At 36.7% G+C, this 26,538-nt stretch overlaps 4 protein-coding genes across 4 annotated transcripts; 1 reads left to right on the forward strand and 3 right to left on the reverse strand.

The window, feature by feature from the left end:
- Window positions 1-223: 223 nt before the first annotated feature.
- Window positions 224-1,222, reverse strand: LOC131440314 (ER membrane protein complex subunit 6). Its single transcript, XM_058611484.1, has 2 exons — window positions 982-1,222; window positions 224-913 (listed from the first exon to the last, which is right to left on the reverse strand). Exons 1-2 carry the CDS (start codon window positions 1,118-1,120, stop codon window positions 705-707), a joined length of 348 nt encoding a protein of 115 aa, XP_058467467.1. The 5' UTR covers window positions 1,121-1,222; the 3' UTR covers window positions 224-704.
- Window positions 1,223-6,362: 5,140 nt separating this feature from the next.
- Window positions 6,363-7,710, forward strand: LOC131440315 (WD repeat-containing protein 91). The gene is made up of 3 exons (XM_058611485.1): window positions 6,363-6,787; window positions 6,848-6,988; window positions 7,038-7,710. The coding sequence occupies exons 1-3, from the start codon at window positions 6,544-6,546 to the stop codon at window positions 7,631-7,633; spliced, it is 981 nt and encodes a 326-aa protein (XP_058467468.1). The 5' UTR covers window positions 6,363-6,543; the 3' UTR covers window positions 7,634-7,710.
- A 61-nt stretch (window positions 7,711-7,771) lies between these two features.
- LOC131440317 (annexin B10-like) lies at window positions 7,772-19,391 on the reverse strand. Its single transcript, XM_058611486.1, has 4 exons — window positions 19,158-19,391; window positions 18,852-19,028; window positions 9,042-9,755; window positions 7,772-8,376 (listed from the first exon to the last, which is right to left on the reverse strand). The coding sequence occupies exons 1-4, from the start codon at window positions 19,173-19,175 to the stop codon at window positions 8,320-8,322; spliced, it is 966 nt and encodes a 321-aa protein (XP_058467469.1). The 5' UTR covers window positions 19,176-19,391; the 3' UTR covers window positions 7,772-8,319.
- A 473-nt stretch (window positions 19,392-19,864) lies between these two features.
- On the reverse strand, window positions 19,865-21,557 carry LOC131440318 (annexin B10-like). The gene is made up of 4 exons (XM_058611487.1): window positions 21,389-21,557; window positions 21,123-21,299; window positions 20,348-21,061; window positions 19,865-20,290 (listed from the first exon to the last, which is right to left on the reverse strand). Exons 1-4 carry the CDS (start codon window positions 21,404-21,406, stop codon window positions 20,234-20,236), a joined length of 966 nt encoding a protein of 321 aa, XP_058467470.1. The 5' UTR covers window positions 21,407-21,557; the 3' UTR covers window positions 19,865-20,233.
- Between the last annotated feature and the right edge of the window lie 4,981 nt (window positions 21,558-26,538).

The raw sequence follows: 26,538 nt of genomic DNA on the forward strand, positions 1-26,538 counted from the left end.
CAATTTTAGATTGAAGGGATTTTTGGTACCATCTCGAACACACCATTATTTGACACCTGATTTCGGATGATTGTATTATTGGAATAGCGCATGTTTAGTGAAACATAAAATTAATTTATTTAAAGCAGCATCTCCAATTTGCATTTTTGTTTGTTTGTGTTAGAATAGTTCTGAATCATGTTGGTGCTGTGATATGTATTACAGATTTACTAACATTCCCCGGTATTTGGACAAATACAAAAAAAATGTATTTCATTTCATTCAAGTTTACCCACTAACTTACCCCTGATAAATGATAAATGGAAATTAGACAATTGCGGAGGTATTAAATTGTAACAATTTCAGGGAGTGCATTTTTAGTGTTCAGATTTAAACAATTGGCTATGAGAATAACAATATATGTGCTTTAAATCCTTTTTGCTGTTAAAATTGCTTTAAATATGCCAGTCTATAATAAAATGCTGATGTTTCAAATGATATATTTACGGTCTTTATGCAGATCAATCAAAACATAAACAAAATTCCAGTACGGCATATTTTGGAGTTAACACGTTGTGAAGGACTTGAATTACTACTGTCTGCCAGAGGAAGATTGTTTCCTATAAGAATTCCAAATTATTGGGTGTATCATTTTAGAACGCTATTATTTTTAGTGTATGAAACAGTTGCGCTGGTGGCAGTAGTTTGTCTGAAGAAAAAGTACGTCAGTACACGTGAACCATTCCGTAAAGGAATGTCCAAAATAGTACGTATGTACAGAGGCCACCAAGGAATCCGTTTGTCAGCAGACTTTTTCGACTGATAAAATATTTCTGCCAATTAGCACCAGATTTCAGAAGCAGCATGCACCACAGTCCGAGAACGGCCAATACGTAAAATAGGAAACCAATGATTCCAGTCAAACCGAGAACACCTAGCGTCGAAGAAAAATTGCAATTATCAACATATAAAATCTCAATTATTCTGTTTGTATGCACTTACCAGCTGTGCTTCCGGACAATGCAGCCATCGATGTCCGACAGTATTCAACCGCCGAGGCATTATTTCTAATGGCAGCTTCACTGTAGGCAATAATTTCACCTGTTTTGGTTTCACGTGTTTTTACTCGAGACGTTGCCATTTCTTGTGAGCAATTTGCAATTGAATTTTTTTATTTTTGAAATTTTGAAATAAAATCACTTGTTTTGATTCCACGATCTCGAACAAAGTTTCGTTTTCCAGATGTTCCTTCGGAAAGTAAACGTCAAAATTTTGTTTTTATAAGTTTCAGGCAGAGAAGCCAGAATTACAGAAATGTCTGAAAACTTACTAATTTCTATGGGCGATCTAACGCTGTGTTTCACAGCTAGAGGCGTACGTGTGTAATACCATGTTCACATTTGCGCTGATATCACTTGATATACCGAGATGATATGGATATCATGTCGAAGTGTTCACATATGATCGAAATGATATCGTTTGATAATCAAGTTGTCATATTGAATGTTCTCATTGGAAATAAGTTCAATAATATTACCTCTCTCTATTAAAATTAAATCAATAATTGAAGTCTTGCATTTTATGGTCTCCGAACGCCAGTATTCGTTGAAAAATTCGAAATTTAAATAATTGTTTATTGTCACTCTCGAAGTGACGTTCATAAATGAATGCGTTCAATGCCATTATCCGTGTTGCTAGTTGCGATTTTTGACAACTCGACATGAAATCGTTCATGATATCCCGGATATCATGCCAAAATGATAATACGCGTTGACATCAAATTGTATGGGATATCAAGTGATATCGCACATGATATCATCGGATATCAAGTATATCCGTATATCACTTGATATCAGCGCTAATGTGAACATACTATTAGGATGATGATTGCAAGTTTATCTGTCAGAATACAAGGGAAATTCAATTTCCACTTGTAAAGTCATTTATAACTTTTTCGGTATTTTAACGATATCAAACTAACTAGAGATTATAAGAGGAGAAAGAATATGAAATCATAGAGCCATAGTACTCAAGGAAGAGCAAGGATGTGAAGAATAAAGTGCGGAAAAGTGAGACGTGACAAGGGTCATTTAAGTAAGCAGAATGCTTCTCGCCAACTTTTACCTTCTACCAGAGGAGTCGAACTCCGAATCGTCGTTTGCCATTTACTATCCGAACCGGTTCGGACAGTAAATGGCAAACGACCTTTACCTTTACTTTCTGACATATCAGAGACTCGGATGACTCGTATCGTTAAGATGCCTAAGTTCGACTCCTCTGGTAGAAGGTAAAAGTTTAGATACGAGAAGCCTTCTGCTTACTTAAATGACCCTTGTCACGTCTCACTTTTCCGCACTTTATTCTTCACATCCTTGCTCTTCCTTGAGTACTATGGCTCTATGATTTCATATTATTTCTCCTCTTATAATCTCTAGTTAGTTTGATATCGTTAAAATACCGAAAAAAGTAAAAATTACTGACTGACCAGAAGTCTTAAATAAAAAAGTAAAAAGTCATTTATAACTTATTAACAACATCATTTGTTCAAGCGAAAAGTTAATTTTAGTGTGAGAGAAATAATTTTACCCCTCTGTTATTTTATAGCACCAAAGATTCTGTTTAAAACGATGAAAATTTTCAGTTCCAATAGCATGGGAGAAAATATTATGTTGATCATTTTCAAATAATTTTATTCTTCGCGTATCTCGATATTCGTCAACATATCACAGACTAACAGACAGGACACTCAAATTAGATTCTTCAATCATTTTAACGGTCATTTTGAATATTCCTTTATTTGGGACAGTACTCACATATGTCATGATGGCGCCACGTTACCCTATCAAAAACATCCTGTCTGTCATCTAGACTGTGTTTATTTTTTTCATTTACCAACAGAGTTGCCATTCATACAGAATTACCTGTAATGTATTGAGTTGTATACCTCCATGCGAATTTCATGCAGGGTACAGATTTAATACATATTGCCAAAACTATATACATAATTGTGCCTACTTCTCATCCTCCAACGCAATACAAAATCGAACCAATATTTACTTGCTTCTGGTCTGCCGCCACTTAATTTCGGTTGAAACTTCCAACACAATAAAAAATAGTCTAGATGAACAACGTTGAGTCAAATAAATGGTTACCTTCCAACATCGCGAAAAAGTTAAATATATTATCAACGTAATCCAATAATTTATTGTGACGATTCATTTTCAAATATTTTGATGAAATCAGGCATCCCTGCAAGCAGCTGATCGGTGTTGACAAACGAGGGGAAACCAACTAGTAAAAAAACTTGTACATATCACAAGGGGTGTACAGATAGTAAATAGTTCGCGCAGTACAATATAGGTGGAACTAGTGCATCACGAAAAATTATTTTTATAAGAATTTACACATACTGTCATGTCTGTTAGTCTGTGAACATATCATCTTATAAAATCAAAAATGATTGCACCGAATAAAAGAAAATTAATTTTCTTACATTTTCAAATGAGCAGTTCTTGTAACAGATCCTAAAATTCTACAATATAATTGAAGTTATATGAGTCCCCATAAAAGCCCGTGTAAAATTCAATCGTCATCATGAAAACTTAGAAAAAACTGAAACTTAGATGGCGCGTCAGGTAAAATTAGTTCTGCGTTAGATTGCCAATTAGCGGTCCTTACACGGTCATTAAAAGTGTGATTACTAAATAGTAATGTCATTTTTAATGAATGTTTAAGGACAGTAATGATAAATTTTGCATAAAAATTTGGAATGTTATCACTTTAGTAATCATTAAAAATGACTTTAATAATTCTCGTGTAACGGCTGCTTAAGGGCCGCTAATAAGACAAGCATCCAGACATTCATCACCGAATGATTTTTACTAATATTCAAAGCTGATTTTTACAGCACGTATTATAAATTAAAAATGATAACTAGTACGGTTTGAGTTATATAACAATCTGTTGTGTTGTGGTAATCGCATTTATTACAATATGTTATTGATTTAACGATAAACACGCTCAAGTATAATGTATTATTGTATAGATGATACGACTTCTTTTTACAGTATATGAAAACGGTGATTGTTAACCACAAAAAATATTGTAAATATCAGTAAATTCTAGGTAATATAGCGATAATAACAATTCTGGTTTGATTAAACCGAAATTTTATTTTTTAGACAACCAATATTTGTTTAAAACAACCATATGTTACCTTAAAGCATGCATACCTCGGCCAGAGTTTTTAATTGGCTCTACATTTTTAGTGCCTTGATTTTATTTTTTCAATCAAAAGTACATATTAAGGGACAATTTACATTTGTAAGAAAACGACAGTTGTGGCAAATCGCAAAAGCAGTTTTCTTCGCTATCGTTGAGCGGGAACTTAAAAGAGAAATATCAGTTTGTTTGGTACATTTTCTAAATAAACTTATGTTTTTATATTGAAGATTCATCAAGTAGTCACATAGAAAACTGAATTTGCGTTTTTCAACAATGGCCTCCTAAGTTTGTAAAATGAACTTCAAGCACAGACTAACAGACATGACAGTATGTGTAAATTCTTATAAAAATAATTTTTCGTGATGCACTAGTTCCACCTATATTGTACTGCGCGAACTATTTACTATCTGTATACCCCTTGTGATATGTACAAGTTTTTTTACTAGTTGGTTTCCCCTCGTTTGTCAACACCGATCAGCTGCTTGCAGGGATGCCTGATTTCATCAAAATATTTGAAAATGAATCGTCACAATAAATTATTGGATTACGTCACAGACTAACAGACATGACAGTATGAGTAAATTCTTATAAAAAATAATGTTTCGTGATGCACTAGTTCCACCTATATTATACTGCGCGAACTATTTACTATCGGTACACCCCTTGTGTTATGTAAAAGTTAATTTACTAGTTGGTTCCCCCTCGTTTGTCAACACCGATCAGCTGCTTGCAGGGATGCCTGATTTCATCATAATATTTGGAAATGAATCGTCACAGTAAATTATTATATTACGTTAATAATATATTAAACTTTTTAGCGATGTTGGAAGGTAACCATTTATTTTTCTCAACATTGTTCATCTAGACTATTTTTTATTGTGTTGGTAATTTTCACCCGAAATTAAGTGGCGGCAGATCAGAAGCAAGTAAATATTGCCACTAAACGGGTTCGATTTTGTATTGCGTTGAAGGATGAGAGGTAGGCACAATTTTGTATATAGTTTTGACAATATGTATTAAATCTGTATCCTGCATGAAATTCGCATACAAATGCAAATACATATCAATACATTACAGGTAATTCTGTATAAATGGCAACTCTGTTGGTAAATGAAAAAAATAAACACAGTCTAGATGACAGACAGGATGTTTTTGATAGGGTAACGTGGCGCCATCATGACACATGTGAGTACTGTCCCAAATAAAGGAATATTCGAAATGACAGTTAAAATGATTGAAGAATCTAATTTGAGTGTCCTGTCTGTTAGTCTGTGATTACGTTGATAATATATTTAACTTTTTCGCGATGTTGGAAGGTAACCATTTATTTGACTCAACGTTGTTCATCTAGACCATTTTTTATTGTGTTGGAAGTTTCACCCGAAATTAAGTGGCGGCAGACCAGAAGCAAGTAAATATTGGTTCGATTTTGTATTGCGTTGGAGGATGAGAAGTAGGCACAATTATGTGTATAGTTTTGGCAATATGTATTAAATCTGTACCCTGCATGAAATTCGCATGGAGGTATACAACTCAATACATTACAGGTAATTCTGTATGAATGGCAACTCTGTTGGTAAATGAAAAAAATAAACACAGTCTAGATGACAGACAGGATGTTTTTGATAGGGTAACGTGGCGCCATCATGACATATGTGAGTACTGTCCCAAATAAAGGAATATTCAAAATGACCGTTAAAATGATTGAAGAATCTAATTTGAGTGTCCTGTCTATTAGTCTGTGCTTCAAGGGCAATATGTTATTACCCATGATATTTACATATTATGGAGAATATGATTGCCAATTACATTGCTTTCTCACTACCAAACATACCCATATTTCAATCTCATATACGTCGTCTGAAGATTAGTTTTATTTTTTGTATGCACGTGCAGGATTGAAGAATATCAAATAGCGGCCTTACACGAGTCATTAAAAATGTCATTACTAAAAAATAATATCATTTCAATGAACGTGTATGGTGCAGTAATGACGAGATTTCTATCAAATTTGAAATACATCATTACTTAGTCCTCATTAAAAATGACAAAAATAATTCTCGTTGATGAATTCAAACAACAAATGGTGGTGGAGGGAGAAAAATCTGGCATTTGTCAGATAAATCTAGCAACCTGGCAACGCTGCTTGATACAGACTTTTTATCAGTGTTCATCGTGTTCATAGTTGAAAAATCTATCACTTTCACTCACACTCTTGTGCGTATATACGCTGCTCGCATGAAAAAGAAAACAAAAGTTATCATCTCGTATTTTCATACTAAGTGTTAAATCATTAAAGTTTTCAATCACTAAAGATAGAAGTTAAAAAAACTGACGACAATGGCTCACATTCAATATACGGACGGGTTAGTGCGCGAGTATGTACTTTTCCGGGGGTTTTCCAACACCCTGAAATCGTTCGATGCAGAGCTTAAAAATGATAAAGACAAAAGCTTCCGTGTAGATAAAATTATCGATCAGTTAATGCAACTAATCCAAACACACGACCTACAAGGTCTGAGGGATTTATGGGCGCACTTGAATAATCATCTGTTTCGTAATTTAGAGCACAGTTTCACTGGTGGTAATTGTTAACGTTTTTTTCGAATACGGGAAGAAGTTCTATAATTGTCAATTTTTCCAGCTGTGATCAAGTTAGAGCAATCCATACTCAAGTTTTATTTAATAATTGCTTACATATCCAATAAATCAGATAAAATAAATGAATTTTTCACAAAACTAGCATCAGAATTGGTCTCGCAAAGTGAATGGAAGGAATGGTTTTGTAAGTATATGTTGATATAAAATGCGTTGCTTTAATAAATTCCATTTAGTTTTTCCGTTTTGCAAAAATCCGGAAGAACATTCTGCATTTGCTGTATGTTTCACAAAACAATGGCAGGACACCTTGCTCATATCTTTGCACAACTTTTTGTCTACCATATACCAGTGCATGCCACAACCAACGATCTCCAAAGTTGAAGCCGAAAGTAGTCTACTCCGAAAGTTACAGGAAGAAAACGCTCAACTGCGTAGTAAGCTGCAAAGCATCCAGCAGCAAGTAACTGCTGGAACTGCTACTAGCTCTACTCATCAGTCCCGTCTGTCAAGTTTTAACGATCAAAAGTATACTCTCGATGGCAAAACGCGTTATTCGACGCGATCAGTTGGTACCGGACAGACACTCAACGATGTTATCCCTTTCGACATCCCTCCACCAGCGCACATCGTAGATGATTTCTACATTATCGCTCAAGAGTCCAACAATATTGGCAATGCGGCCGAATCACAGGCACGGGGACTAAAGTCTCTAATCAAAAACATCAGTTCCGGAGGTAGTCCGGTTTTGGGTCGGAAGGATACCGCAGCAGAGCGCAACAAAAAACGATCCGGTAGTGTTGGCAGCCGGAGCAATTGGATCCACAGCTAGTGCGGTGAGTATAGTTTAGTTAAACCTTGTTATTCCAATGATGATTGTGATTCTCTAATAAAAGATCTCTGACTTTATTGATTTTTTGTGTTATAACGGGGAAGGTTTTAAAATAGAGCCGAAAGAAAATATGAAACATTCGAAGTAGAAGCTTTTATTTTGCTTGATTAATTTATTTTGCTTTTCTCCAATACATTTTTTAAGTAAAACTGATAACTGCTAGGATCTATTGCAATTTAATATACTTTTATCTGATACATATCGTTTGGTTGTAACTGAGCTGAACTAGAAAGTGTATTTCAATACAATAGTTTTAAGGCCATCTGCTCTAGCTAATCGCACTTCCAATTTCAACATAAATACTCTTTTTCATGCAAGGCACGGAAAAGCGAAGCATTAATATTGCATTCCGATGCGGAATTCGACCTTCTGACATCTGACTTCATTACTGCTCACTGACTCGGCAGGTTATCGACTAAAATGCCGTAAGGTTGCGCATTATTTTCATTTTCGGTTTGAGATTCAACTTCTTGATTCTTTTTTCTACTTTCGTCATGCATTGTGCAATTTAAAATTATGTGTTTTTTATGAGTTCACCACACATATATAATAAATATAAATACACGTTTTAACACTCAATATTTAGGGTTTCAGTATAATAAAAGGTCTGATGGTAATGGTATTTCTTAAGCCTCGCCAATGAGAGCACACAGGGCCCGTTTGTAATCGCCAGAGCATTCGTTCTGCAAGTAAAATAAAGAACTTCAATTACAATGTATTTACTTTTATGTACAAAATTGTTAGTACTTATGTAGAATAGAATTCATGAACAACAAAATAAATCAAAACAAAACATACATTCTTCGATTAACATTTACTAGAGCAAATTTGACTTTACTTGTAATGAAACGAAAAAACGTTTTTAAAATTTGCTTAGACATCGGCATCTTTGTAGAAATATAATGCCTCCGGTGTCAATCGATTACTGGAGTAGATAACTAATTATTGAGTTCTGCTGCATAGATTATTTAAAGTCTATCAAAAAAGGTCCAGAAAATTAGGGCATTCAGAGTTTACATTAGGTCATAAGAAGATACAAGGAAATCATTTTCTTAGTTCATGCCTCATTCTGCAGGAGGACCACGAAATACCAGAAAATATTTTGCTAATGAAATAGGTTAATTTACATAACACACAAAACAATGCCTTAGTATTACCTCCTGTCATCCGACGAGAGGTATGGTCCACAGATTGATTCCAGTCGACAATCAGCGTTCGTGGACGTTAAGTTAATGAAGGAAAAAAATGAAACAAAACACGACATTTTGTTATACCATTGTACATTAACAATCACACAGGTACAAATATTTAGATTATATCCAAGCAATTATTCAGCAATGTAACTTACCCGGACAGCACTCAGAAGTGTTTTGTTATACATCTGCTCATATTCATCCTTCACATTCTGAAGATCTATCTCCGAACGAGAAACGATGATTCGTATCATGCTGGCATCATCCGTCCCAGCGCCATCCATTGCCTTGTGTAAGCGTTTGGCAAAGAAATGTGGCGCCATCTGAACACACTCAACGATAGCACTTAAAGCATCATAAAGCTCTCCACTGAGTTCGTCTTTCATGGCTTGTTCGATCGTACGGCCGGACAACTTTTTGTACTCCTCGAACACTATCTCCAACTGGTCGAAGCTAGCGTGGGCCAGAATTTTGTAGAAAACTTCCTCGTCAGTGCCGAGTTTTCCTTCGCCGGCATTGTACAACTGATTTGCCTGTTCTACAGCCAGATCCGCATCGACTGTTCCTTGTGGGTCCCGTGCACCAACTATAATCATGGTGAGCAACCGTCGGAAGCTACCATCCGTCTCACTGCACAAATGCTCGGCCAACGGGCGATTGTACATTTCTTCGTAGCAATCTACCAGTTTTTTAACTTCTTCGTTTGTTTGTGGCGCTAGAATCTCAATCAGCGTATCCTCGTTTGTGCCGATACCATCCATGGCCTTGTGCAGTTGTTTGCACAAATATTTTTCCGGTGGAAGCATCAGAGCGACGATAACATCTTCGAATTTTCCACCCAATTCGGACTTGAGGTCTTCGATTAGGTCCTGTTGAAATGAAATTTGTTAGAAATTCGAAAATTATTTGTTATTTAATTATTGCATTATTAATAATCAAGTGTAAATTTAGTGTCATAACTTTTTTCTATGTATTCAGTATAGTCACAGTGATTACTAGACGAACGTATCCAGATTTGAATTTGTATCCAGGGAATCACTTAACTCGCACTGGATTCGGAAAGTATAAAACTTGCATTGAGAATTTTACACAGAGAAAGCATGTTTGGGTCGGAAGGGTACCGCAGCATCCCTTGTGTCTCGAAACAATCTTTTAATCATTCTTGCACTGGAGCTCTCGTGCTACTTTCATTTTCAACTCAGGAATACACAGAATGTATGGATATAAGTTTGAACTTCACACGAATGAAATATCTGGTTCCAAGGCACCTTTGACGACAGGGGCGGCACTTGTAGTGTACGCAGACAAAATGGTAGATTCAGAACTCGGTAGTTGAGGAATGTTTCACGACATTCTGCGAACTCCGAGATCTTCAACGCTATTCGATCTGCTTAAAATGGATCCTTACAGAAAGTATTCAAATTGAAATGCCCCTTTTTCTTCGTGAACGGTTTGACTGTGCACTTATCGGAATTTACTATGACACTTTTATTATGAGAAATGCTACTGGAGGAAGGTTGCGTGTTCTGAGTTACGGATTCTTTATTCTTTATTATTGTAAGATCAACAGACACATTGTAGTCCTAATGATAGTTTCTAATACTAAGTAAAAAATTTGCTTGAATTGTTTTCCGTGAAAGGTTGAAGTGAAATCCAGATGATACACGATTGAACGATCTTTGCAAGCCTATAACGGCACCGTTTGTTCCATAGTTGGTGCGACGTAGAGGTAGTCGAAGAAAGGCGTTGTTAACGAAGAGCACGGGGACGAACCTTGATATTAACCTCACGGAGCAAAGCGGGGCAGTCAATCCTATCATTCAAAATATCAGCTATCATCAAAGCACGCGGCAGCTCTCGTCGTACTTGTAGTGTGTCAAGACCAATCAGCAATCCGCGACTTTCATAGCTCGGCAGTTGATGTGGATTATTCCAAGGTAATCGTCGAAGAACAAAACGTACGAATCTTCGTTGTATAGATTCTATTCTATGAGCTCCATTGAGGTAAAGAGGGTTCCAGATTACTGAGTAATATTCCAAAGTAGAACGATCGAGCGTACAGTATAGAGTCTTCAGGCAATAAATATCATTGAAGTGCTTAGCCATTCTAAATATGAATCCCAAACAGCGTGAAGCTTTTGCAACAATGTAGTTAATGTGCTGTTTGAATGATAACTGCTCATCGAGAAAGACACCAAGATCTTTGACGCATGATATTCTTAACATCATCAGCAAACTATAGACAAAAACCCTCCAGAGAAAAGTTAACATCGCTGAAGAACAGCAGATATATCAAAGGTTCAAGACAGTTTTCCTGTGTAATTCCGGATTAAGCGAAATTCGTCAATTTCGACTGCCAAACAAATCCTGCTAACGAAGAATATACGAGCCGCGAATTTTCAAAGGGAAGGAGATGTAGAAAGTGTGGAGGATTCGAAGCAAATTTTTATTCAATTCAATTCAATATATTCAATGAAGAGTATATATACTACTTGCACAGCAGTCAAGTGAATGACTGAATAACGAGAATGGATAACATGCATACGTATCAGGGCCGCTTTTACAGAGGGACCACGGTCTTAGGAGGCCCTAGACGGGACTAACCGAGCAAAAAAAGAGGATCATTCAGTTAGTTAGGGACACACAAATAAATTTTGCCTTCGGGCCCATTAATACGTAGAAGCGGCGCTGATACGTATACCAAGTGTTTGTTTATTTAGAGTGACTCCAGAACTTCTTAATCGTATACTACCAAAATTGGTAAGCGTACGGGAAAGTGGGGGATTCTGAGCTGCACTTTGATTCGGATTGATAGCTCACTCGAAAATCGTAGTTTTTCAAAATTTGAGGAATGGAGGTCGAACTAGAAGCAAAATTCCACGTTTTAGGAGGTGCAGAGTTTATAATATAAACTTATATTTATAATTGAATTCTCATAAATATTACTTAAATCGTCAGAAAACATTTCGTTGAATCTTGAATAGTAAACTAACATGGCCTACAAATTTAAACAGTATGGATCCAATTTTAGTTGAATCTTTTCCTTTATTACAAGGTCGCTCTAAAAGACAGTTTTAAATTTTAAGCATACTTCACACACTTTCGGTTTTACCATATCTGAGAAAATGAAGTGAGTTCCGTTTAGGATTAAGTTAAGGGTTAAGGTGAAGTCAGTTCGTTTTGCCAACAACTAATATACAAGGTGAGATGAAAAAACTGCAACAAAGTAAAACGCCATAATTTTTTCATTTTTGTTTTAAATTTTATTGAATGAAAGCAAAAAATGTCGGAAATAACATCAAATTTGAGAATCGGTTTAGATTTGTTCGAATTGGCCACCTTTGGCACGAACTATGGCCTTCAAACGGCCAATGAAACCATCACACGCTGCCCGAAAGTGGCTCTGCGGTATTTTGTCCCATTCTCGGCGAAGCGCTTGCTTGAGATGATCGACACTTTGGTATTTTTTAGTGCCAACCTTGCTTTCCAAAATACCCCAGGCACAATAGTCCAACGGATTGGCATCCGGAGATTTTGGTGGCCATTGTGCGGTGGAAATGAAGCGAGGAACCTCATTTCTTAACCATTCTTGGGTGGCGCGTGCTGAGTGCGATGGTACTGAGTCCTGTTGGAATGTCCAAGGTCTGCGGCCGAAATGTTTGCGTGCCCAGGGCTTCAGAACTCCCTCCAAAATATTTTCGCGATAGATTTGCGCATTTATTTTGACCCCACGGTCGATGAATACGAGCGGCGAGCGACCATCGGCTGTTATGGCGGCCCACACCATCACCATGGCCGGCTTTTGAGTTCTGGTGGCCAACCGAAGTTGCAAATTTTCAGCTGACCTCTCTGGCAAGTAAACACGATCATTTTGTTTGTTTACAAACTGCTGGATAACGAATGGTTTCTCATCGGAGAAAACCAAATTCGGCAGTTCACCACTTTCGGCCAAGCGAAGCAACTCTTTAGCTTTTTCGAGTCTAACTTTTTTTTGCGCATCAGTAAGATCTTGCACTTTTTGGAACTTCAATGGCTTTAGTCCAAGCTCATTTTTCAATATTTGCCGAATGGCATATTGCGATATGTTCAGCTCACGAGCCATTTTTCGGCCACTGCGACGCGGATTTCGTTCAATTCGCTTCTTCACTTTTCGAACCATTTCTGCCGATGTTGCTGTTTTTTTTCGTCCACTTCCTTGACGTCGGGCTACGCTACCAGTATCACGGTAACGAGCGATGGTACGAGACACAAAAGATTTATTCACTTTTAAATGCTGGAGGGCTCTAACGATAGCCACTTGTGGTTTTCCAGCCAAATGCAAAGCAATCACACTATCACACTTGAATTCCATCACAAATAACTTTTTATCTGAAAAATTCCCACCAAAATGCTTTTGTGCGCTTGTAAATAATATAATGAGCTGTCACTAGAATAAATCTGACAGCTGTGGGACGAGCGGTTTAGAAATGACAGCAGTCTGAAGTTGGTTGCAGTTTTTTCATCTCACCTTGTAATCCACAAATTGAAACAGTTATTATTTCTAGCACGCTTCACACTGTAATTCCAGAACCGGAAGCCGGATCCGGATTAAATTTAATAACAGTATATGGGACCGTAAGACCTAAGTTTGTGAAAATCGGTTAACCCATCTCAAATAAAAATTAGCAAAAAATATTTTGCGATCTCAACGAACAGGTTGGACAGATTTGAACAGTGATCGCATGTCCTTTCTATATTCGATGTTGTGGTGGGGAATCTCGAATCACTTTGAAAGTTGAAATATTTTTCAACGAATAATGACCTAAACCGTTTGTTGCTGACTTCTTAATGCAAAAAAAAAAGATCTTGTGAGAAAAAACGATGTGTTTTATTCGAAGTCGCATTTTCTGTATGTGAAATTAACACTAGTCATGTGCTCACATCGCAAGTGAGCAGTTCGATCACACTTGTTGCAATGAATCGTGTTGTTTCTGTTCAGCTTCTTTTAAAATTTTTTGCTGATATTTTGCTTTTTCGCGTGAAACCACACATTTAGAAAAAAAATCATGTCAATGCACATATAAGGAGCGTGGCAATATAAAGGGTGATTTTTTAAGAGCTTGAGAACTTTTTTAAACAATAAAACGCATAAAATTTGCAAAATCTCATCGGTTCTTTATTTTAAACGTTAGATTGGTACATGACATTTACTTTTTGAAGATAATTTCATTTAAATGTTGACCGCGGCTGCGTCTTAGGTGGTCCATTCGGAAAATCCGCTTTTTTATCGACAAATTTTGTTCAGCGATGAGGCTCATTTCTGGTTGAATGGCTACGTAAATAAGCAAAATTGCCGCATTTGGAGTGAAGAGCAACCAGAAGCCGTTCAAGAACTGCCCATGCATCCCGAAAAATGCACTGTTTGGTGTGGTTTGTACGCTGGTGGAATCATTGGACCGTATTTTTTCAAAGATGCTGTTGGACGCAACGTTACAGTGAATGGCGATCGCTATCGTTCGATGCTAACAAACTTTTTGTTGCCAAAAATGGAAGAACTGAACTTGGTAGACATGTGGTTTCAACAAGATGGCGCTACATGCCACACAGCTCGCGATTCTATGGCCATTTTGAGGGAAAACTTCGGAGAACAATTCATCTCAAGAAATGGACCGGTAAGTTGGCCACCAAGATCATGCGATTTGACGCCTTTAGACTATTTTTTGTGGGGCTACGTCAAGTCTAAAGTCTACAGAAATAAGCCAGTAACTATTCCAGCTTTGGAAGACAACATTTCCGAAGAAATTCGGGCTATTCCGGCCGAAATGCTCGAAAAAGTTGCCCAAAATTGGACTTTCCGAATGGACCACCTAAGACGCAGCCGCGGTCAACATTTAAATGAAATTATCTTCAAAAAGTAAATGTCATGTACCAATCTAACGTTTAAAATAAAGAACCGATGAGATTTTGCAAATTTTATGCGTTTTATTGTTTAAAAAAGTTCTCAAGCTCTTAAAAAATCACCCTTTATTAAATTTACAATTCAAAGCATGTAAAATTGAATCATATTATTAACTTCACATATAATTTAACTGCAGTTGACAGTTCGGGTTTACATCTCATCCAAGTCAGTTGATAAAACAAAACCGCTTACGTTGAGGACAGAAGAAACCAAGTACAGTATTGTGTAGTGAACAATAGACCTCGAAAATGAGTGAACCAAACGAACAAAAGCTACGGCCGGTACGAAAGAATACAATTATTGTTGACTTCAGACAGTGCAAAATTCGACCTTCGATACGAGAACTTGAAGGTTTGCTTAAGGAGCAAATGCATCTTGACATTAAACGTGTGAATTTACTTCAATGCAATAAGACGAATAATGTTGTTTACATCCAGTTAAATATCTTTTAAATAAAAAAAACTGCAGTTGACATCGGAACAAACATAGAATGTTTTTTTTACATGTTAATAGATGTAGTATTAAGTCATCACCGAAGAAATTACGCCAAGCAGGAATTTACGTCCAGAGTAAATTTCATTTTTTTCTAAGAGTGAATTTAGAAGACGAAATCTTAGTAATTCCACGGAACGACCGAAATTAGCTCTGCGCCTAATTCGTATTACTGTTTTTGAATTAGTTGATTTTAACAACAAAATTTCCAAAATAACTATAAAATTAGTTAAAATTTAGAATTTACTGTGCTGAAAAAAACTCTTATTTTTAGAGAATATGTTTAGTTGGCGAATATTCTGGACACAAACCAGCAATATTTCGATCCAACACGAAATTCTCATTGACAACTAATTTCGTTATTAAAATCAGAAACTTTGATTCTATTTATCTATCACCGTCATTACTGAAGGACAGTAGTGTCAAAGCAAAACAATCCATTAAAAAGCTAAAAGGGACAGTCTTGTTGAAACAGTTGAACAGTTGGTTGAAAACAACGTTTTATTTCTCTAATTCAACTAAAAAATTAGTTGAATGGATATGAAGCGTGCCTTAGCTAAGAAATGACAGCACGTTTAATTGGTGAATTCAACTAAAAAAAATAGCCATTTCAACAAATATTTTATTATTATTAAGAGAATCAGAATTAAAAAATCTAAATTAGCAAAAGTAAGATTTTTTTAGTTGTCTCAAAAAATAACTAACTAAAATCAGAAAATCAACTAATTTTTTCGCCAAAACGCTAATTTCGGTCTTTCCGCGAAATACCCCCCAAAAAAACTGGTTCGATATTCCCCGTAAGCTATATTCTACGGAATATCCGCCCGTGAATCACAGTGACAGTATGCAACAGTGGGCGACTTATGTATACAATATGAAAGTTTATCTTTATTTTATGGTGGTATATTCTAACATATCTGCAGAAAGCCGTTCATAACAATACAACAATTCATATTCAGTTGTTAAAGGACTATGTCCCGGGTTGGCGGTTCAATGCATAGCGCACTGGTCTTACAAACCAGTTTCTCTAATGTCGCATGTTCGAGCCCTGAACTGGAACGACTAGTTGTGTCAGTAGAATCGTAGCACCAGCCATGCAATGGTTCTGTACACTCTGAATCGGCTGCGAAGTCTGTTGAAACAGAAGGTCAAAATTCCACTACAGGAATATAAAACCAAAGCCTTTTGTTAAACGACTTATACTTATCTGCAGTATATTATAACCAGTTGCTATACTACATTTGTTCATATATGTGTGTATCTATTTTTTACCCAAGGGACAAAAGAGACAACATAAAATATTCACAAATCATTGCCCAGTAGGGCCGTGTTAGGCAAGATTAGATTGACGACTAACTTGAATTTGAACCACATTTGCCGTGCCCTACATGAACATGTACAGCGCATCTTTCAATCGATGTGATTATCGCCTTTCAAATTGTGTTTCACCTCAGTCAGAGCAGTTCAATTGGTAGGACGATCTCCCGGATTCCTGTCTCTGGGTATTATTTTTTTGCAAGTATTCACTTCGTCTATATTTTATTCGGTAGTCTTTTTCCAATCTTGACTTCACGAAACATCTCCGAGTCTCGTCGGGTAATGAAGCTCTAAGTTTCTAAAGATAAATAAATTTATCTTCATCATTTATCATTTTACCGTATCCATATCATAAATCAAGCAAACCTAGATTTCTCATTGTACAGTTACACTGACAGTGCTACTGTAAGAAATGGATGTACTAAGACCAATAATTGGTATTTCTTATTTGTTGTGTATTAAAACAATTAATGAGAGATAGGGATTTGCTATTCTTACTCAAAGTTTGGACTCAAAGGAATTTCTGCTTTACTACAACAGGAATAATGCGCACTTCTCACAACAATTTCACTGCGATATTGTTTTTTTAGTCATAAAATACTTGTTTACTCTAATTGCATTACAATTCTTTGGTTATAGGTAGAGTAATCAGTCAAATGATCCCTAGTGGCTTGACTAACGGAATGATACATTAAAAACGAAATTTGGAAAAATTCTCAGTTAAAACATAGTCTTACATATTCGGGGTGTGGTTTGATTCCAAATGCACGTGGGGAGGACACATTAGGTTTCTGATAACAAAATGCCAACAGAGTAAATTTTCACCAAACAATAACAGGATCTTGGTGGGGTGCTCATCCGGAAGATCTAATAAAACTGTATCAGACAACGATACTTTCAGTATCGTTGTTTGCGAATTGCCTTAGGCTGCATGCATTCAACACATACAATGAGTCTTGAAGTGCTGGCGGGAGTTCTTCCATTAAAAGATCGTTTTTGGGAGCTTTCATCGCGACTGCTAATAAGACGTGAGGTACTGAATCCCCTGGTTATTAATAACTTCGAAAGGCTAGTTGAGCTTCAATCTCAAACAAGATTCATGACAGTATATTTTAACCACAGGAAATCAACCCTTCAAGATATATTCCTATCCGTGTCAGCCTCCTAAATGTCCCTGACTTAACTTTATTTTTCGACACATCCATGCAGCGCAAAGTGCGTGAAATCCCGGAACACCTACGCTCGTTGGAAATCCCAAAAATATTTACAAGTTCAGGCATATTGACTCTGAGAAAATATTTTACACGGACGGATCACGAATTGAAGAGGCTACTGGGTTTGGTATATTCAACAATAATGTTTCGGTCTCATTTAGGCTTCAAGAACCTGCATCTGTTTATATAGCAAAGTTAGCAGCAGTTCATTATAGTTTGAGTGTAATAATTGGGATAAAGATGATCTGGGTCGGTGGATGCACTCAATTATTCCTAAAATATCGACAAAGGCATGATTCAGGGGACTGGATGTGAGTAGTGATTTAATTCGTGAGATCTCCACACTCATGTCCAATCACTACACGTTAGATGCACATCTCCTTCGATTTGGCAATGAAAAATGAAATGCAATGAAAGAACCGATATTTTAGCCAAACCGGGTGCTATTGAGGGTGAAATTTATGAGAGACTGATTGCTTTCAACGAATTCCATAGCGCGACTCGCCAAAGCACACTTGCCAGTTGGCAAGCTTCTTGGGATAAAGATGATCTGGGAAAGGCATGGTTCAGGGGACTGGATGTGAGTAGAGATTTAATTCGTGTGATGTTCAGACTCATGTCTAATCACTACACATTAGATGCACATATCCTTTGAATTGGACTTTCCGAGACTAATATGTATTGTGGACGCCACAGCGAAGAAAAAATGTATATTGCCTATGAAATAAACGTATTTATGAAAAAAAATAGTCTTACATATCAACTAGTGCTACAGCAATTCATTTTATAGATTCAATGTATGGTTTTAGGCTCAACTAGTCGCATGTCATGTTTACCGCGTCGTTTTTATGATACCTACAATCGAATGACTCATAGCCATACTGACAGAATAAGACGCCAAGGCCATATGGCATACAGTTTGAATTGTACGAGAAAAACTACGCTACGCTACTTCTTTCAGTAAATAATAACACTAATAACGTAGTATGTACGTAATCACTCACCCGTCCCAGCTCGCCACTGTAAGCGTCGAGAATTTGCATCCGCTGGGCATTGCTTCGGGCGCACAGAATGTCGATGATAGCCTGCTCATCGGTTCCCATGCCTTTCATAGCAGCTCTTAGCGCATTTGCATCCGCCGAGGCATCGAAATTCTCCGAAGCAAACACTGTTGGTTTTGGCTGGAAAATTGTACACAAATTTACTGTTATTTTTTGGTTCACATTTAAAAAAACAAAGGTGCGGAGATCGATAAATTGGGTCATCCATCATTGACAAATTACAGGGAAGCAAATATTCCCTATACTTACTGTGTAGTACCACGACATTGCTGAAGAATTGTTTTGTATGATTATTACCAACTTAATTACTTGGAATTTGGATGACTAAACACCAGAAATATTCTTCTAATTGTGGCTTCTATCGCAATCAACTGCCGCAAATCGTACGGAACTGACAAAGTAGAATCCTATACTGAAAACGAAATGCCAATGTATAAACGATCTACTGCCACGAGATTATAAGAGAGAATTGAAAGTTATGAGCACTCCCTTTTCCTTGAGTGTATTCGAAGAACCGGTACAGTCGTCGCTTTGATCACATAGGAAACTTTTCTGTGATGCGTAAATTATAGTTGCTGATAGTAGTAGTGATGTATCTTCAATACACATTGTACTAAAAACTTGATAGCTCGAAATATTTGAGGTCTTAATGTAGCACGACAATTTCAGAGCTCATTATATTTAGTCCAATTTTGATTCAATACAATAAAGTTTTATGTATGTTATTGTTGTATGCGTTCCGTGTTTCATGAATGCTAATGCTTTCGCTTAATTACTTTTATGTTAACTAATTTTTTCGAGGAATGTCTGAGCCATCAGCGCTTAGAAAGTTCAATGGGGAACATCAATAATCACGTATTTATATGTAAATATTATATTATTATATTGTGGAAAATGGAATATCTGAAACCAGGGATGTGTTAATAAAACGAGGCACAAAAGAAATAACAAAAACGTTTTTCCAATTCAAACAAACAATTCGTTTATTCATCATCGGCGACATGTTATATTACTGCAGTACAATATAATAAAACTGCATTTACTTGCGTACACAAACATGCATTACAATATAATTTATCAAATCGCATATAAGCCTAGTATTAGTAGATAAGTTAAAAAGTTTTGTATCTTTTAGAGATTCAAGGCATTTTTTCTGATTTGACCTCGATGTTTGGCAGTTCGTTTAATGATTCAATTTAAGTTATGAATTTGAATTTTTGAGACATTGAAGAAGAGTTATGAGTTTCGTTTAAACACAGACACGTGTGCTAAATTTGATGGTGGGGCTTCTAGTATTCCACAAGGGTTTTACTAATGGGTTATTTTTAAGCATTTCCGATAAGTGCCAAAAGAGCACGTTTGTAGTCACCCGATGTTTCATCCTAAAACAAACAAAAATCGTTACAGCAGTTCGCATGTTTTCAACTAATTAAATTTACCTTAACAACGCTATGTAAAGACTTGTTATACATTTGTTCAAATTCGTCTTTGATGTTCTGCAAATCTATTTCAGAGCGACTGACAATAATACGAATCAGTGTCGCATCGTCTGTTCCGACTCCGTCCATTGCCTTGTGTAAACGTTTAGCGAAGAAATGTGGTGCCATCTGTACGCATTCGACTATTGCACTCAGTGCATCGTACAGTTCTCCACTTAGCTCAGCTTTCAGCGCTTGTTCAATGGTACGACCAGTTAAACTTTTGTACTCTTCAAACACCAGCTCAAGTTGATCGAAACTGGCGTGTGCAAGAATTTTATAAAACACCTGCTCGTCGGTACCCAGCTTGCCTTCGCCGGCATTGTACAGTTGATTAGCCTGCTCAACGGCCAACTCGGGATCCACGGTACCTTGTGGATCACGAGAACCTACAATGACCATTGTAAGCAAGCGCCGGAAACTACCGGATGTTTCGCTGCACAAATGCTCTGCAAGTGGACGGTTGTACATTTCTTCGTAGCAGTCAACAACTCCTTTGACTTGTTCGTTATTCAATGAGCACAATATCTCTATCAGTGTCTTCTCGTTGGTACCTATCCCATCCATTGCTTTGTGCAGCTGTTTGCATAGATATTTCTCAGGCGGCAACATAAGCCCAACAATTACATCTTCAAATTTTCCGCCAAGCTCTGACTTCAAGTCTTCAATTAAATCCTGCAATAGATGTTTGGTTCAGTTATCAGGTCACTATAACATACTAGTCGAAGACACAAACCCGACCCAATTCCCGAGTGAACGCTTCAGAAATGTTCTGACGTTGCTGGTTACTTCTTGCACATAGGATATCTATAATCGCCTGTTCATCCGTACCAAAACCCTTCATGGCCTTTCTTAGAGCGGCTGCATCGGCAGAAGCATCGAATTCTTCCGCGGGGTATACGGTAGGGCGAGGCTGCCACATAATAATTCATTTAATGCGTAATTAGTCTCACATCAACTTGATCAGATATAACTAGTGTTTAAAGTTTGTGAAATACTTACAGTATAATACCAAGACATCGCAGTTTGGAAAAATGCTAAATACTTCTTAATTGGAAATGATAAAGTAGGCGCTTTGTTTGAATATATTACTCCAAAATTCAAATATTATCGTGGCACTAAACTATCCGGCAGCAGCTCACTGAATGATTAGTACACAGAATGTTGATGTTCGATTTTCTCTAATGTGTCATTAAGCTTTGCGACAACAATTTGGGTAAAATGTAGCATGTGAATTGTTGCATATTTCTTGTTTAGATGCTCTGTGACATCGCACACAACAGCACAATTAAGTTTTACTAAGGGCTGTATTTAGGCGGAATAGTATAAAAGCGCTAATACGCAAATTCAAATTTCTGGGTAACCTATTTCACACAGAAAAAACTTGATTTATTAAATTTTTAACTTCAAAACAACAAAACGATTAGTTGCCTATCAAACTGAAATCGTTGAAATTAACAAGATTGTTATTGCTGTAAATTTTCTGTGTGCACAAAAGCAGAATTGTAACAACCTCGATGTGATTCTAAATCGATGCGGAAGAAATTTTGACGTAATATTGCAGATAAATCACATGTTATTACATCGAAACAACGTATTGCGTCAAGTCGCGTACAAAATATGTACGCTTATATGCAAACGCTGTCTGATCGTGCTTTAGGGAAAAATGTTGGAGCATCATATTTTGTAATGAAAGGGCTTATTTCACGATACGACCTAATGAATCGTCCTATGTCACGATATGCCCTTTTGAATGAACCTCTTTAATGATATGCCCTAATGACATGTTACCGAAATATCATTTTGGTCAGATACATCTACATATCACTATTATAAAAGCGTATTGGTATGCAATGAAATATATTCAAGACATTTTGTCCCTGAGTACCACGTTCAATCGAAGCCTTTTAGACAATAATAACGGGATGAAAATGAAATATTTGTGAAACAGATAACAGTGAGAAAACGGTACCGTATAAGGCTTATGAGTGGTTTGAAGTGAAAGTTATGACTATCAATCAATTTCTTCAATTTATGTAAACTATGCATTATACATGTCTTAAACTGCCCATACTCGGTTATCAGTCCCATATGTATTTAAAGACTGTCCCAGAAAGTATGGACGCACTTTGATTTCGCTGTAAATAATTCACAAAGGTTAGATATTCAAATTTTATTCGATATACTGATGACATTAGACTACAACAACAGAATATTATTCTCAACATTTGCTACTTAGCCATTGTAGACTAGCTGGCGCACCTTGTTGCGAACGTTCCTCATCAAATTCCGTACAGACTTCTTAGCGACAAGTTTTAACACTTTTGTCCAACCTTTTTCGAACTGTTGAATGGTTTCAGCTGCCGAGACATGTTTCCTAAGATGTGCCTTCGTTAATGCCCAAAATTCCTCAATTGGTCGAAGTTGTGGGCAATTTGGTGAATTTATGTCTTTTGGGACGAAAGTGACATTTTTGGTAGTATACCATTCTACTGTTGATTTCGAGTAGTGGCAAGAAGCAAGATCTGGCCAGAAGACAACAGGATCCTCGTGGCTTCGAATCATGGGATGAAGGGTTTCGAAATCTTACCGCAGCTACAAATTGCTTGCCAGACCATAGCTTTCTTTCCAAATTTTTCGACTTCAATCGATGTCTCGGACTGGTTTAACACTTGCCCTTCTCGCACCGTATAATATTGTAGTCCCGGCAAAGATTTGTAATCGAGTTTCACGTAGGTTTCGTCGTCCATGATTATGCAGTTCAAATTTCCAGCAAGAATCGTATCGTACAGCTGTCGAACCCTCGGCCTGATCGATGCTTCTTGTTTCGGACTACGTTTTGATTGTTTCTGCTTTTTATAGGTTCGAAGATTCAAACGTTCTTTAGCACGAAGAACATTTGACTTCGAAGTGCCCACTTTTTTGGCCACATACCGAACTGAAACCTCCTTCTTCTGCTCGAACGCCTTCAGTATACGTTTATCCAAGTGAGGGTTAGCAGGATCTTTTTTCGACCCGTTTTCGGTTTATCCTCAAAGGTGTTATCCTCACCGAACTTCCTGATTGCATTTCGCACAGCTTTTTTACTTACTCCTTCCATTTTTGCTATCTTTCTCAGTGACAGTCCACGTTCTGCGCACCATTTGTACACAATTTTTCGACGTTGTTCTGCTGAAAGTCCACGCATTTCGAAACAAACTAATGAAAACGAATAAACAACTGTACAAGGGGTTAGATAAGAGTGTAAACAACAGGACGCAGCCATGAAAATTGACAGATTCTGAACCATTACGAAATGGCAGCGGTTTTTGGTTGCGTCCACACTTCCTGGGACAGTCTTATGCCATTTTTTGAGTCTATTTTACTATACTCTCAGAAACTACAATAATAATTGAGAGTTTGTTCGATAAAATGTTAAAAAAAATTCAACTCTAGTCTGTTCCATGTGAAAAGTACCCGCATATCAGTCTCATTCATTTCAAATTTCATTAAAGTGACATCGAAATATTAAAAGTGTATTACTGATATTTCGTGCAATAGTATCAAGAATCAGTGATCTGTAGAACAAACATTGGAGAATAAAATTAGATGATTTTCTCAACTTTGCAGTAAGTACGCTGTAAATTTGATTTTATTAGATACATGAAAGGTGATTTTATAGGTAATACATGAAAGGTGATTTTATAGGTAATTAATTCTTGTTCGTCCTTTAGGTATTTTAGAACAAACATATAATGCAAGGCTTGTAGGGCGAAGTTATGAAGAGTTAGGCGTATTTGTCTCCCACGGTACAAAATCAACATCGTTGGCTTCATCCAAGTCCACGGTTTGCTGAATTTGCAGCAACCAGAGCTCGTCTCGACAAATTGTCCACCTTCACCTTCGGAAATTCTCTGGAACATCCAGGAGCGACTTGGTCACGCAAAACCCAAGGCCTGTTTTAACTAGTCTCATCGTGCATTACGATGTTTTTTGGTTGCACCAACTATTCGCGGTACAATTTCCTGGTGCGGAACTTGACGATCATACACTGTTTATCAGTTCGGTTAGGCAGTTTCCCTATTCTGAAGACATGAAGTTCGGTCCGTTTCATTGTCGAACCAGATGAAAAAATTGACCTTATTGGCAAAGTTCCAAATCGAAAGATTCGGAATGCATTTGAAGTAATCCCTCACCTTCCTTGCATTCACGGAATTGCATTTCTTTGCTTTTCTTCCGCTGTAATATCGTCGTTGGGTAATCTGGGTCTCTTTGGACAACACGAGAAACGGTTAAGTTGTCCATTCCCAACTGTTTCGCGAACCCCCTGTGGGACTGATCTGGATTTTCGACGGCGCCCATATTTTTTTGCCGAAGCACTTAATGTCTGGAAGCCATCTCGATAAACACTTAACGGATTGTGATGAAATTTTGCACATGTAAACATTGCACTCTTAGCTATTTTTACTATTTTTGTTGTAATTTTCTCGAGTGCAGCCTTTACAGTATGACAATGCTCGATCCCACTTCGCATGTTTAAAACCTCTTAGAAATGCTGCAATGAGAGACCCCCTATTTTATCCCAAACCACTGTATTCTCATAATGCTATTTCGTTGGACTATCATTTGACACGATCGATGCAACGTGGTCTACCCAAATCAGTGCTGTCAACTGTTTTTTTTTTCAAAAAAAAACCTCTTAGAAATGCTGCAATGAGAGACCCCCTATTTTATCCCGAACCACTGTATTCTCATAATGCTATTTCGTTGGACTATCACTTGATACGATCGATGAAACATGGTCTACCCAAATCAGTGCTGTCAACTGTTTTTTTTTTCCAAAAATCTGGATTTGGCGGAAAAATATATCTGTACAATATCTTTCTCGAAAAATCGAACATCGATTTAGTGCGGAAACTGTGATTTTGCAACCAAAAAAAAAAAGATCGCTCGACTTGGTTTACCCCTATGGAATCCAACACAAAAACTGAAAATCGGTATTTATCTGTATGAAAATTGAAATATCGGTATTTTGAGAGAGCATATCTGTATTCCCGTATCGAGTGTTCTTATGTATTCTGTCACTTTTTGACAGTTCGCGGAAAGATAGACATTTGATTCGAAAATTTGAAGATTTGGGACTTCTGTAAAAATTATGTATATATATATATATATATATATATATATATATATATATATATATATATATATATATATATATATATATATATATATATATATATATATATATATATATATATATATATATATATATATATATATATATATATATATATATATATGTATATTAAATTTATTTATTTCACAATTAATATAACATTTAATCACATCTTTTTTGTGTGTTGTCGTTTGACTGGCTAAGACCATAGTTGATCAATCTCGCCTAATCACATCTTCGTTTTATTCCATCTAATGATGTGATATCTGTGTTATGCATGTTTATTTTTTTTTTTTCATAAATACGTTTATTTCATAGGCAATATACATAAGTTTTTCTTCGCCGTGGCATCCACAATACATAGTAGTTTAAACCTAATACATTTCGAATATCATATTAGTATGTTGGTACTCATTAGTTAATCTAAACACTGTTTTTATCAAGCGAGTTGCTATTTTAATTACATTAAATAAAATACATTTATTTTGTACATGATCTTATAACTATTTCAGGATTGTTTGTATCAGTTCACCACTTATATTCAATATCCTATAGTTGGCTATTGGTTGAACTCATGGAAGAGAAAACAGTTTAACATAAAATAAAATTTAAATTGGAACTCCAATGGATTTAATGAAATGATAAAGAAGTTTCATGTATGGAAGGTCACGACAAGCAAGAATGTCGCGAACTGGGACATTGGATAGTCTACCTTGGGTACGCAAGGAATTTATTAGTTGAGATCTGACATCACGAAACTCCACGCATGTCCAAACAACATGGTCAATATCGCGGTAACCTTCGCCGCAAGCACAATGATTAGTCTCGGAAAGTCCAATTCGAAGGAGATGTGCATCTAACGTGTAGTGATTGGACATGAGTCTGGACATCACACGAATGAAATCTCTACTCACATCCAGTCCCCTGAACCATGCCTTTGTCGATATTTTAGGAATAATTGAGTGCATCCACCGACCCAGATCATCTTTATCCC

This window comes from Malaya genurostris, chromosome 1 (genome assembly GCF_030247185.1).
Source record: "Malaya genurostris strain Urasoe2022 chromosome 1, Malgen_1.1, whole genome shotgun sequence".
Taxonomy (NCBI): Eukaryota; Metazoa; Arthropoda; class Insecta; order Diptera; family Culicidae; genus Malaya; species Malaya genurostris.

Excerpts from the sequence above, each read along its gene's own strand:
- LOC131440314 (XM_058611484.1), bottom strand. The coding sequence starts at position 1,120 with ATGGCAACGTCTCGAGTAAAAACACGTGAAACCAAAACAGGTGAAATT. Across the intron at positions 914-981 it reads ATTGTCCGGAAGCACAGCTG|GTGTTCTCGGTTTGACTGGA; the intron begins GTAAGTGCATAC and ends CTTCGACGCTAG.
- LOC131440315 (XM_058611485.1), top strand. The coding sequence starts at position 6,544 with ATGGCTCACATTCAATATACGGACGGGTTAGTGCGCGAGTATGTACTT. Across the intron at positions 6,788-6,847 it reads AGAGCACAGTTTCACTGGTG|CTGTGATCAAGTTAGAGCAA; the intron begins GTAATTGTTAAC and ends CAATTTTTCCAG. Across the intron at positions 6,989-7,037 it reads TGAATGGAAGGAATGGTTTT|TTTTTCCGTTTTGCAAAAAT; the intron begins GTAAGTATATGT and ends AATTCCATTTAG.
- LOC131440317 (XM_058611486.1), bottom strand. Across the intron at positions 9,756-18,851 it reads ACAGTGGCGAGCTGGGACGG|GACCTAATCGAAGACCTCAA; the intron begins GTGAGTGATTAC and ends TCATTTCAACAG. Across the intron at positions 8,377-9,041 it reads CACTTCTGAGTGCTGTCCGG|AACGAATGCTCTGGCGATTA; the intron begins GTAAGTTACATT and ends TTTTACTTGCAG.
- LOC131440318 (XM_058611487.1), bottom strand. Across the intron at positions 21,062-21,122 it reads TCACTCGGGAATTGGGTCGG|GATTTAATTGAAGACTTGAA; the intron begins GTTTGTGTCTTC and ends CATCTATTGCAG. Across the intron at positions 20,291-20,347 it reads CTTTACATAGCGTTGTTAAG|GATGAAACATCGGGTGACTA; the intron begins GTAAATTTAATT and ends TGTTTGTTTTAG.